Source organism: Momordica charantia, assembly GCF_013281855.1.
Source record: "Momordica charantia cultivar OHB3-1 chromosome 7 unlocalized genomic scaffold, Mcharantia_2.0 BLBB01000007.1, whole genome shotgun sequence".
Taxonomy (NCBI): Eukaryota; Viridiplantae; Streptophyta; class Magnoliopsida; order Cucurbitales; family Cucurbitaceae; genus Momordica; species Momordica charantia.
Window position 1 is genome coordinate 765,133 of NW_028275165.1, and position 14,309 is coordinate 779,441.

At 30.3% G+C, this 14,309-nt stretch overlaps 2 protein-coding genes across 7 annotated transcripts; one reads left to right on the forward strand and one right to left on the reverse strand.

Annotated features, from left to right (window-relative positions):
- Positions 1-10,375: 10,375 nt before the first annotated feature.
- Positions 10,376-13,908, forward strand: LOC111022584 (uncharacterized). 6 transcript variants are annotated; one of them, XM_022299748.2, is made up of 3 exons: positions 10,390-11,245; positions 12,817-12,900; positions 13,175-13,908. In XM_022299748.2, the coding sequence occupies exons 1-2, from the start codon at positions 10,861-10,863 to the stop codon at positions 12,858-12,860; spliced, it is 429 nt and encodes a 142-aa protein (XP_022155440.1). In that variant the 5' UTR covers positions 10,390-10,860; the 3' UTR covers positions 12,861-12,900; positions 13,175-13,908. The 6 variants fall into 6 exon arrangements, with proteins under 6 accessions (XP_022155438.1, XP_022155440.1, XP_087982834.1 ...); XM_088126708.1 differs by having other exon boundaries at positions 12,820-12,900; XM_022299746.2 differs by lacking the exon at positions 13,175-13,908 and having other exon boundaries at positions 10,376-11,245; positions 12,720-12,847.
- Positions 13,389-13,598, reverse strand: LOC111022585 (uncharacterized). Its single transcript, XM_022299751.2, has one exon. The coding sequence runs from the start codon at positions 13,596-13,598 to the stop codon at positions 13,389-13,391; it is 210 nt and encodes a 69-aa protein (XP_022155443.1).
- Positions 13,909-14,309: the final 401 nt, after the last annotated feature.

Consider the following 14,309-nt stretch of genomic DNA (forward strand, 5'->3'; position numbering starts at 1 on the left):
TTTAAATATATACACATATATAGAATTTGGTTCTCTTTTTAGTTATTGCAAAAATGAAAAAAATATATATGGTAATGTTATTGTTGCTTATTATTATTTATAGTTTTCAATTTTTGAGATCCACGAGTGTTAGTAATTATTCATATTTCTTTCTTTTCATCTTCAATAAACTTTTTCTAAATTGTGAAAAAAATTTTGGAAACAACAAAATCAAATTTCTTATTTTTTCGTTCTCATTTATATTTTTTCAAAATATAAAATAAAAGATTATTTAATCATTCTTCACCTATAAAATATAAAATGTATTATTATTAAAAATAAATAAATATAACATTAAAATATAGAAAAAAAATTACAATTCAGAGAGAACGAAGACAAAAAAGGATTAAACAATGTTGATATTTCTTTTGTTTAATAAAAAAAAAACCAATAAATGTATATCTATACCAATAATCTATATAAAAGTACGGATATTGAAAAAAACGTTTTTGGACGATGCTGATTGACTTTTTTAATAATACCTAAGTTATCTTCTCTTACATTTGTCTATTTCACTCCCGCCCATATCTCTTTTTGTATGTCTCCCTCCTATTCTCCCCTCATTTGATTTCTCTCTCATTTAATTCTAATTTTATCTCTCTTCCTCATTCATTTTCTCTCTCGGTAAAAGAATTACATTATAAAATTGTTCTAAAATTACATTTTTTTCCTGTAAAAGCAAAACTATTTTATATTTAATAATAATTAATAAGGACATTACAAAAAGATTTAGAATTTTAATAATTAAATAATTTATAAAAATAATAGTATAAAATAGATTGAAACTATTAATTTAAATGCATCCGCGTTAGAATATGAAAGGATGAATATAAAAAATTGTCAATTTATTTTAAGAAAGGATATATGGAATTTATAAAGTTTTAGAACATAACTTTATCTTTTGACTCCCAGTCATGGTTCCAAATTTCGAACGACACGTCGAAGTGCTCAACGTCGACATGTGGGGGAAAAGTTGTTTTTCCCACAATGTCGTAGACATTCGACATGTCGACTCAAATGTCGTTTTTTTTTTCTAATTTAGGTTATTTTATTTTCATCGTCTTCCTACTACGATTTCTAATTTCTCACAGTCTCGATTATTGTAATCTTAGTCTGTTCAATGTAACATTCACATTTTAATATAAAGATTTAGTAATAAGTATAACTAACAAGATTATTACAAATATAAGATTCATGATTTACTTTCTGTTCTATTAGAAGTAGTTGACTACTTTCTTTTTTTTTTTTGCAAAGATAGTTGACTACGTGTCTTTCATAATAGGAATTTACTTGGAAATTAGATAATTATCGACTTGGTTTTTAAATACATTTCTAAATTCTAATTAACTCATAACTACTTTTCTTTTCAAATTTGAATTTACACATTTTTCAAACACATTTAAATTTTATACAATTACTTCAATCTTTATATATATGAGTATTTCATATATTGTTCAATTGTATAATTAAAGACTAAATGATATTATAATTATCAATAAAACATAATCAAGTAGAAATGAACTTTAATTTAATAATTCAAATAATTTTGAAATGACATTTCATAAGTACCATTACTTATGAAACTTATAGATAAATGATTTAGATATGATGGTAAAAAAGAAACGAGTATGATAAATTAAGCTACAATTAAAGTTTACTTTACTTATTCAAACAATTTCCATCAATCTTCATTAAAGAAAAAAAAATTTTGGATATTTCCATCGACATCGACATTTTCATAAGTAAAATTAGGGGTGTAACGAACCGAACCGACCCGAAAATCCGACCCGAACCGAATAGCTTTTAGGTCGGTTCGGGTCGGTTTCAAGATTTTTTGGTTCGGGTCAATTTTGACCCGAATAACCGACGAGTATTTATGACAAATGTGAAGCCGTACCCGTTTTCTTTATCTTCTTCCTCTTGTTCTCTCTTGACAAGCAGCCACTTCTTGCAAAAAAAAAAAAAAAGAGCCAAACAGCCACTGCCCATGAAACGAAACCCCAGCATGCGGCGACAACTTGAATGGCGGCACGCGGCAGCGACTCCAAAGCGGCACGCGACGGCGACTCCAACGGCAGCACGTGCCGGTACTCTGTGGCAGAAACTCTCTCTGTCTCTCTCTGGCTCGACGGAGCCTCACGACGACGACTCCAACAACGGAATCCTCCCTCTCTGCCTCATCGACGACGGAATCCCTCGTTGAGAGAAGAAGAAGGAAGAAAGATGAAGAAATTTGTTTTAATTTCTCTCTAGTTAAAAAAAAACTTTTAATTTATCTCTCGAATCGAGGTATCCTAAATGAAATATAAGAAATTTGTTTTAATTTTTCTCTCTCTCAAATCGAGGTATCCCAAATGAAGGTAAAGAAAAGAAAAATATCTCACACAAATCAAGATCATGCAAACCAAGAAGTCCAAAGGAGCACGGACAAAAAAAAAACAATGTAAAAACCAAAAATGACTCGACCCGAACCGACATGAACTCGAACTGAACCGATTGGAGTTCGGGTCGGTTCGGTTTTCTCCTGAAACCGACCCGACCCGAAATATTTACACCCCTAAGTAAAATGATCATATTCTTATCTTTAATGGTTAACGGTGATTAATTATAGGCTAGTTAAGCTACAATTCAAATTTTATTTACTAGTTTAAAAAAATTTCATCAATTTCCACAATTTTCATGATTTTTCTTGAAATATTCGTCGACATCGACATGTCCATTGACATGTCTGTAAAATCGAGACCTCGATATTTTTATTAACATCGACATTTCGAATACTGCTCCCGGTACACATGTTTACATCAAACATTAATCCTCTATTTCAAATTTTTAATTTTTTTTATAGAACGGGTATCACCTTTCCTATCAAATTTCTCTCTCTTTAGTATAATTTAACTACTCTAATTTATAATAATATTATTCTTAAAACATTAAATGAAAAAAAAAGAGAACTTTCTATCTTTTTTCCGATCAAAATATTAATGTTTAAAATTAATATATGGATAATGAATATAGAAGGATAATGAATATAGGTGAGTTGATATTATTCATCTTAATAATTTATTTATAGTATAATTAAAGACTATATTTTTTAAATATTGTTGGACAATTTTGTTTCTCTACAAATTTTAAACTTATAAAGTATGATATTCACAATTAATTTTCAAATAACTATTAAATTACATTAGTTGCCTAAATTATATTAATCCTAAAAATTTTTGTCTCAACTCACCTAAGTACTTAATATAATAATTATGTCTTAATTATATTTAATTTTTTTAATGTCAAAAGTTTTGGAATCTCACAAGTTTTGCAACTCTTTCATTCCCAATAACTATAGAAAAAATGACTCCTTTTAACTCATTTTCTATCACAATTTGAGCTACTTTTTTCTTTCTAGATTTTTTATTTTTTGGATTCTAAATTGAATGTAGTTGATCAATTATTGTTTAGCAATCTCAAGCATGGGTGGGAGGTAAATTTATTTTTAAAAATTATGTACACATCGATATTTTTCTTCATTGCATACTTGCTATTATTTTATAATTAATCTTCAAATTATTTTATTATTTTAAAATTTATTCATGCTTTGAATCTGTATATTTTAATTTTAGTTAAAGTATGTTGTCAATATTTTGAATGCTTATTTCTTTTCAGAATACAATTTGAATTTTTAAAGTTCAAGAAAATGTTGATATTTTATTTCAAATTAGAATATATAAATTTATTTTTAATTTTAATATAGTATAAATAATATTAGATTAATTAATAATTGATAAGAATGGAATTAGTTGGTGGAAGGAAAGGAATATGTCTGGGGATCCACTGGTAGGGAGAAAAGAGATCACTTGTTTCTTGAATCCTTATTTAAAAAAATAAATCTATCTGATTGATGACTCCGGTGGTTATTAAGACTAGGAAGGAATAACCGAATTGAGTTCATAATATTGACCTAGGTCAGGTTATGGACCAATCAAAAAATGATTTTTATATTGGAAACCCATTAGAGAGAAGGGACAGTAGAAATCACACAGAAATGATAGACACGAAGGCCTTGAAAATACTATGAGGTGTTCGAAAATGGTTGAAGTTAGTTGAATATTATTATATATTTATATGTTAATTATATAATTGAAAGAAATTTTATAATAAGATAGATTTGTTGTTTGCAATGTATACCACTTTTATTATAAATTTTAAACATATCCTAATGTTACAATGAATACTATTTTAACCAAAAATTCAATCAAAAAATTGAGATCTTCAATAACACTTGAAGATGAATGTGGATCATGCAAAAAAGGAGTTAGTTTTGTCAATATAGGATTCAATAATGCAAAATCTCAATTAGAAATGTGTGCGTATCTCTCTCATCAAATTCGTAGGTATTTATTTGGAGACTTGGTAACAGTTGGGATCATGAATTCAAATTCACAGTTGCCTCCGAAATTCTATGCATTGACGTGGAGATACTATTGTGCAGTTACATATTCGAATAGTGGAAATTTTAAAATATAAATAAACGTGAAGAACAAGCTTGGATCAAATTGTATTATACTCTAAGTACTGTATCACTGAATTCAACGATACGTTAATATTCGGATTAGATTTTCCTCAACTAAAATACATTAAAACTCAAAACCAGTAAAATTGAAATATGTTTAACATATTGAAGATCATAACCTTATACTATATTTATAAAATCTTCTTTGGACCTCATTAAACTCAATGAGTTATTGGATTTCTACCCAGATAACATTTAATACTCAAAAAAAATATCAATAGGTCATTAAATTATATTAAAGTATATAGATATTTTAATTGACTCATTAAATAGTCTAATAATAATATGTTGTTTAAAAAAATAGTCTAATAATATAATTATATTAATATGTGATCCACATTTTATTATTAGAATAATTTTTTTTGGCATGTAATAATTTGGAGGATTAAATTTTTATTAACATTTTGATATTTCTATGTGTCCAAACATCAATATTTCTATAATATATCGTAAAAAAAAGTATAAAATATAAAAAATACCAACAACATATCACTAATATCACCTTAATATTGATATGGATGAATTTGATGTTCATTTATTACTTTAAATATTTGTTAGGAACCTTCTTTTTGAATTTTTCCAAAAATATCAATCTAACATCTATATTTTATGTTTCTATCACTATTTTCATAAAATGAAGCCTTTCATCAATATTTACCTTTAAAATCGTGTTTAATTTGTCTTTACATTTTTTTTAATTATATATGTACAAAAGTAGTACTGCTTTTACGGTCTAATTTGTTAGTTAAATCATAAATTTTGGGCCAATCGTAAATGTCACGTCATTATCTATTTTATTTAGGGATTAATTATATATTAACCTAAATTAAAATTAAACATAATTTGACGATTAAAGTATGTAATTGGGTCATATGAGTATTGGGTTTCGAATCGACTTGATTCACAAACTTTGTCCAAAACCCAATTTAACATGAATTAAAGTGGATTAATATTACTCAAAGAATTTGGCTTGGCCCAAAATTATCCAATGGCCGACCAAAGCCTATGGAAACCTCTATAAATAGAGAGGATCTTGAGAGAATTCACACCAAATTGAAGACTGCTTGTTGAAGATTCGAAGACCAACTTGAAGACTTTGAATACTTGAAGACTTGAAAATTTTTGAACAACATATAACTTCGATCCAAATTCAAGAACATATATTTTCACATCAAGTTCGAGAGAAAGAATCAGATGATAAAGATTAGAGATTGAATCTACTATACAACACATACAAACAATATAAAAGTTCCAACTCTACGAAACTTAATCTCTCCGAAAATCTCGTGTGAACCCTTAGAATTGAAACAAAAATCTATATAAGCTTTGTTATTTTATGCCCTTTTTTCTTTTGAGTTCATTAGTCCTTTGGCGTTGATCTTTACAAAAAAATGTTTATTATTAATGGCAATTTATTTGACATTAGCATATAATGTCTAATTAAAATTTTAAAGAATCACTTCAACTAAAAAAATATTAATATATTTGTTATTATAATAAAATATTATTGGATTTTATATTTTGTGATTGATGGAAAGGTTATTGTCAATATGTTTAGGTGTAATTAGCATGTAGTTCTTCTCTTAAGGTGGGAGGCTCGAACTTCTTTACCTCCAATTTGTTTGTACTTAGAAAAGATGAAAATGCTATTTAAAATAAAATAGAAAAGAGAAAAATTAATTTGTACTCTTAGACTTCACCAACTGCAAATTTCAACGTAAACTTTTAATTTCATCTAATTGGTTCATAAAATTTGACAAGTGTTATAATTTTAACCTTTGTAAATTTTTACTGATTCACCCACAAAATTTTAACAAAAATATGTGTGTATATATATTATGGAAACTTAATAATGTAGTGAAAATCAATATTTGCACAAAATTAACGATTAAATAACTTTGTTACAACTTACAAATTTCAACCCACGAAAAAAGTTAGCTCTAATGTCTTTTTTTTTTTTTTTCTAACTCCTATCAATTTCATTCTAAAATATATATTTTATAATTCATTGAGCACGCATGTACAAAATTGGAGACTCTTGTTCGTTAACAAAATTCGAGATAAGATTTGTGTATTTTGCATATCGCCAACCAACCACAACTGCAGATACGTTAGAAAGCAATTGTTGAAATTGCTACCTAATTCAAATATTTAAATATTCATCTATTTAATTAATAAATAAAAGGTAATAGTTACTTTCATTTTGCAGGATGTAAATTTAAATCTTTTGGGTTGAACCTTTATTATTTATAAAAAAGTTCCTATCAGATGGGATAAATAGGAACACCCATTATAAATTCTTATTTCTTTTTCCTCGTATGAATTGCCTTGTATTTTGAGATCATCTTAGGCCATATGAATTTAAGTTATTTCAATACTTCAAACTTGATCAAGTTTAATGAGTAAACCTTCCTTTGCGAAATTTTTTTATCTTTAACTCAAAAAAAAAAAAGAGACCATGGCTAGTGAGTTTGGTCTTAATTCTAGAAAATAATTAGGTTTTCGTTGGTTTTTAATATCATAAAAAGACATGTGAAAGTGGAGATTTGAATATTCGATTTTTTGGTCGAGCATATATCCAAAACATAATTAATGGTATGTTCATCCAAAAATAAAAATATATTAGATTTGCAACCTATAACTCATAAAATGATCTTGATTTAGCCGGACATGGTGCTAAAAAGTAGATATTGGTTTTTTTTAGTTCAACAATGCTAGGAAGTGGAGGACTCAATTTTCAACCTTAGAAAATGATTGGTTGGTATTCCATCAAAGCTATAGCTGCAAAATTGTTTTGGTTCCAACGTAAATACAGGTTGGTGTATTGGTAAAAATAGGTAGATTTAGGGTCTGAGTTAATTAATTGTTTTAAATTAGTTTGGTGAACACTTATTCCTAATTAATCTATGTAATTAGTTGAACTTTAACTTCGTTGTTACTTGTACAATTTGAAGATATTTGCAATAATTATTGTAGGACTAACAAGGGTGTCCATTTTTTCAATGGACTCCGTGGGACCTGCCCCAAACGAAGTGGGGGTAGGAAAATTTCTTTTTCCTATCACCTAAACGGGGATGGGGAATGTGATCTCCATCCTCGTCCCCACTCCACGTTTAATCTCGTTCAAATTTTATTGCTGAGATGTTGTAGTTTTTTTTATATGTTTATCTATAATTTTATATAGATAATTAGACTAAAATGAAATATTATATTTTTTTATTAAGTGTTTTAAGATTTTTTTTCCCTTTGAATGGGGAGAAATAAACCGAGATTTTATTTTTTGGAGTAAGCAATTAATTATAATTTTATTAAAAACATCATTTAATAGTGAAATTAATTAAAATAATAAAAAGTATCTGAAAAAAATCAAGATAATAAAAAGAATAAATAGGGGATGATTGCCCGCAGGGACTCCGATCCATGTGAATTTCCCACCCTGATTTCCACGAAATTTTGTGGGGAATTTCGTAGGAATGGGAGACAAAATGGGGTGATGGGGACGGAAAAGCTTTCTCGTTCGTGTCCTGCTCCCTCAATAGTCATAGGACTAATTGGTGGGTTGAAGTTGTATACATGAATCATTGATTAGCAATTAGTTGACTTTTTGGTTAAAATTATTGTCAAAATTACACATTATTTATTTGAATATACAAGGTTTAATTTGCATTTATAAAGCCAATTATTCGAGCCTAATTAGGTGGATAAAGGTACCTATTACTATTTCAAAAAGATCGATAGATCCTCTATTATAAAAGATCAATAAACTCAATATATATATATATAAAAGATCAATAATTTGATCCTCTATTCCATCTTGCTAAATTCAAAAAATATATATATAATTTTTAATAATTGTTGCGATTTTTATATTTAAACTTGAATGAATGTTAAAATTAAGATAAAAGGAGTTCTAACCATGGCTTAAAATCATTTCTCACGCTTTAAAAATTAAAATGTCTTTTTTCTTTAATTTCAGAGCTCAAATAAATACCAATCTCAATTCTCATAGTATTTTGCAGTTCGAGGTATTGACTTATTGTCATGCTTGGTGGTTATCTTTGGTTCATATGAAGTAATTCAAAAGGGACATGGCCTTATATTTTATTCAATAATGGCACTTTTGTCAAGACTTTGTGATACCAAATAATTTTGTAATTCATCAACTTCAACAATTAAAAGATATTAGAAATATTTTTTAAACATCAAAAGTCGAAGACTTGATCTTGTATTTGTATATGGGTATGTTCTAAATATATATAATAATAATAATAATAGTAAAAAATAATGATTGACAGTGTTGAACAACGTAATTAAGATACACGAAATTAAAATTCAAGAGATTAAGTTAAAATAATGATAATTAGTGTTATTTTATATGATAGTCATCAATTAATACAAATTGATGATTAAATTAATTATTGACTAACTATAATTTTAACCATAACTATACCTACCGGTTGATTAATTATAATTATTTATTTACGTATTCTGATTTTTTTATAGTTTTAATTATTTTGTCACTATTATTTTGTAAAACTATATTTTTTGTAAATCTAAATTGTAATAGATTTAAACTAATTTTTTATTACCATTTTAAAGATCCATGGGTTGATCTTCAATCTTATAATTATATTTAACTAAAAATACATATAATAAAATATTATTATTAAACACTAAACCTAACTAATAGGTATATAATTACGTCAATTTAGGTGAGATGTTGTGGTGCACTTATTCGTTCCTATGACCCATAAATTAGGTTAAATTTTTATCTTTCGTGTGTAATTTGGTGTCTTCAATTATCAAATTTAGAAAGTTAAACAACAAAATTTGTGGTTATAGTTCATATGTATCATTGTCTAAAAAGTTTTACTTTAATCTTTGGATTTAATTTCAATTTTAATTTGGTTCATATAATTTTAAAAATTTCAATTTCAACCTTATAAGTTTAGAGATTTCAATTTAGTCCGTTTAAATTTAGTTCATAAGGTTCCAAACCTCACATCATCATTATCATATATCATATTTGACACTTTTTTTGTGATTATGAACTTTTTTTTTATATAATTTGGCTAATTTTTTTAGTCAACCATGTAAGGTTTAGAGCTTAGTAAAAAAAAGATTGTTTTTTAAGTGGATAAAAGATAATTTATAGACAATTTGAGATGTCTAAACCAAAATGAAACTGATCGTAGAAACTAAATTGAAACGTTCAGACCATCAAACTATCTGGAACCATAGAAACTAAATTTATACTACAAACCATGTTAACAAAATTTTCACTTTTTGATCAGCAAAAGCTTTCATAAATAAGCCCCCATCATAAAATTAATTTCAACTTTAATTTCCTTTTAGATCTCCTTAAACATCAACACCGTTAATAGGTATCATGTCCAAGTCCAAATCGACAACTTAATTCATCCAATTCAAAGAATTTAAGTCAACTTATGATCTGCTCGCCTTTCTAATCTGTTCGGTTGGCAAAAATGGAAAAAAAATCATCTAACTTCAACTTCTTCATACCCATTCCTAATTGGTCTATCAAAGCACAAACCAAACTATAACATTCGAAAAATATATAATACATCTATTATCATTTGAAAGATTGATAATTTGATCTCGACCTCGTCTGTTCACCCAGAAGAGAAAATAATCTTATATTTGGATTGACAACGAAATTCATGCTAATTGTGGAAGAAACGTTGATTTCAACCGTAGGCTGACGTGGAGCCGAGACATCATCCATCCCAATCCCATCATATTTTTTTATTTATATATTGGAAAAATGCTTCCACTTTTCCCTCAAAGATAAGGTCCCATCTGATTCGGACGTAACGACCTGCTCCCTCTCAACCGCACTCTCCGGCGCGTGACTTCCACGCTCTTCTCTTCCTCGATTCTCGCCAAACGGATATACTGCTCCTCAGATCTCTTCCTCTAATTTTCTTTCCGTTTTTCCCTCTCCCCAAACAGATTTTAATCCGGGAAAATTTCATTCCCACTGGGCTGCGCGAGATTCCTTCCGCCGGAGCATTTTCTACCCGGCATCTCGCGATAGTTTTACTTTCCCTTCCCCCATTTTCTTCTCCTTTCTCGGGAATTTAATCTTCTGTGTGCACAGTGATCGGAGTTTTCCACATCTGTGTTCTGACTAGAGCGCTGCGATCTTCCCAATTCGACCGTTCTGTGGATAGAGTAGAGTTCGTTGGTTGGTTTATGTTTATCCAGAAATTGGGGACGTTTCTGAGGGACGAATAATGATGAGGAGGCCGCGAGAAGATCCGCAATCTAGGGTTTTGCATGAGATTTCGTCTCTGCTTATGAAAATTCTCCGATCGCCGCCACCGCCGGTGCCTTTTTCCGATCACGTTCTTGAATTGTCGTCGGTTATTTCATCTTCGTCGGGATTATTGCCTTCGTCGCAGATTACGCCGGCTGGACTTGCGTCGCTGCTGCTCGGAATTTCGCTGGCTTTGATGCTCTGTGGATCGGTTACTTTCTTCCTTGGTTTCTTGTTAATGCCTTGGATTCTCGTGTTGGTGATGATTTTCTACGTGGTTGGGATTGTCTCCAGCCTCTCTATGTTGGGACGCTCTATACTTTGTTGTTTCTCCGCTCCAACGCCTCGGAAAGATTTTAATGGCAAGTTTCTTATCTGCCTATGTTTTCTTATTCTATTGGATTTGGATTTTACTTCATTTCCTCATCTGAATTTTCTTTCTGGAAGTTTGGCATCATCGTTATATGCATAGTATCTATGTATGTGAATTCTCTTGAGGCTTCTGCGTTTGCTTGTGCAATGATTCGTTTGTTTTGTCATTAATTGATGTTCTCTTCGCTTTGTTGATTATTTGCCTGAAGTTTCTCAATCAAAGTTTTGGAAACTTGTCAATATAGAAGCACATCTATGTATATATCTAAATTTTCTCAAAACTTTTTAAGATTTTGTAGGGGTGCCCTACCCTACTTGTAAGGACTTGGGGATGAAGATACCCTCTAAGATGAAAGATCTATGGGTTCAAGTTGTTGAAAATATAATTACACTTGATGTCTCACAGAGCTGTTTATGAATTAATTGGGTGGACGGACCACGAACATAATGCAAGAATTGCGTCCCAATGTCCCGCGATTCGGTTGTATCTTGTTCAATAACTCATGAATTATCTTGTCAATAATTGATGTTGACTTCATTTTTTTGATTCCGTTATCTGAATTTTCTTATCTTAGGCTTCTGTTTTTGGTTTTGCCAGATCCATTTCTATCTTGTTTAATAACTAGCGAATGAGTCAATTGCAATACAGAGTCAAAAAGAAATTTTTGCTAGGATAGTTCATTATGGAGTGGAAGAATATGAGATGTATTTTTGCTTATTTCGTATCAATTATTTTCTTTTACTTTGATGAAATGAATTCAATATTTGTCATCTCCTTGCAGACCCCAAATATGAATATGCTTAAACTTTAAGGATTTGGGTGTCTTGTGTATATGCGTCCAGAATGCTTGGATTTGTAGGATTTCTGGTATGGTGCATATGTTTCCATGTCTGTGGTGGGGGATTAGGTTGGGTTTGCTCGCAGACCCTACTGAATTATGTCTATCCTCTGTTAGTGAGGCGATTTTTGACAGGGGTTGCAGCTATATGACTGATGTTTAAAGCTGTTGATCAAATTTTCGTTATATTGATGAATTATTGATGAATTCGATTACTGAATATGTGACTGATGCTTTAGAGTATTTCAGGTTGTTAACTGTACTTATATGTAAAATTGTTGCTGCAGCTTGGAAACAAATGTAAATATGAAGAACTTGGGTTATACCAGATAGTTGAATTATTTACCTGAGGATGTAGGAGAATCAGAGTAAAGATGCCTTTGTGAATGAATGGTGCTGCCTCTAGAAATATATATAGGCAAAATGAAGTTTGAATTATTTCCACAATTTGTTGTACTTTTTTTTTAATTCAACAAGGTGTGGGGGTGGGGATTCGAATCTCCGACCGTTTGGTCGAGAATATATACCTTAGCCAGTTGAGCTATGTTCATGTTGGTATTGTTGTACTTGAACTTGTGGAGTGGATATTGTGTAATGAATTTTCCTACTTTTAAGACCTTTTCAGCTCAATTCTTCCACTGTTGTCACTGTGCGAAATGCCCCTCAGGCTACCAAAAAAAAAAAGACGATATCGAAATTGACAATTAGTCTTGACGATGCAGAAGGTTATGAGCGAGGGTGTGTTTCTGCTTTCTTTGGAGCCTAAAGGCTTCCTTCCTCAGAAATCTTAGACTAGACTCTCTCAGGTACGAGTTTTCTTGTGTTAATGTATTAGATTCTTTACTTTTTCCTGTATTTGCTTAGAATGGGTCTAAGATTTTTAATGGTTTGTGTACATAGACAATATTTGTTGGTGGATTTGCTTATCATTCACGCTTATGAAACTCAGCTGCTCTGTATACTGAAATAGTTTAAAAATCATAAAATTCATGAGCTGAATACAAGTTACATAAATTCAAGTTTCTGTAATCTATTTATTTGTATGTTTGAAGTCTATAGTTTGCAATTCATGGTTGACAGATAGAGTCAAGTTCCTATATTGCAACTATGAAAAGATAGGACCAGTCTCAATGTTCACTCATCACATAGAAAACTCAAAAACGAAGAACAAACCGAACGGTGCATTACATTAGGGAATTAGGAACTAAAAAAGAAGAGAGCGAAGTCGAGGAAACTTTATGCAGGAACCAAACTAGAGCCGAGTCTTCTTAGAGGTAGCATCAGGGAAGAAGAATCAACCGATGTAGAGGTGAACCTTGACGGCGAGCAAGAAGACGCAAATGAGACCGAAGTAGAGAAGCGAGTGAACGAGAATGGCAGCGGCACTGGTGTGAAAGTTGCCAAACTCCAAGCACCTGCGATGGCCAGGGAGCTGAAAGAGCAACCCTGGAGTTAGCAAAACAAACAGTATCACAGCCACAAAAACTGGCCCCCAATCCGCCATTTCTCTTCCCTTTCTTTGCTTCAGCAACTGATTTGTCTCAAAGCACTTGTGATTTCTAGATAAGTGCTTTGAGTGTTTAAGTAATAGAGCTCTACAGAGAGACTTTGGTGGGAAGAAAGGGGAAGATGGGGCGGAGGCTTGGGGCAGAGGAGTTTCTTTGTCCGTCCCACGTGCCTTATTCGAATAACTTGCCTTGCTTTCCTTCCTATCTATCCATATCTTTCAAGGCTTTCTTTGTTTTCTTAGATATTGATTTTAGCTTTTCAATTGTTTTGGTTTCGATCCTTTTTTATTCATTTTAGTTTCTGCATTGTCGAAGCATTCATTTAGTTCATTTATATAGTATTTTAAATAAGAAGTTTCGGTTTATAGCATAAATTTAATAATACCAGTAAGAAACACTTGCAATGGACATGAAATTTCCTAGTTTTATTTTGAAAATTAAAAAAATGTAAAAATTAATTAAATAGTTAAAAGTTAACCTAAGCATAACTACAGCTGTTAAGATATTTTGCTCCTTGCATAGAGGTAAGTGGTTTAGTCTCCTGTCTCTACCTTCGTTGTATTGAAAAAAATTGCTTCACAAGATTGATATTGATAGTAAATCTCATCACCCATTGATCCAATCAGTCAATTTGGAAGTTATGGTATTACTTCACAAGACTGACATTGATAGTAAATCTCATCACCCACTGATCCAATCAGTCAATT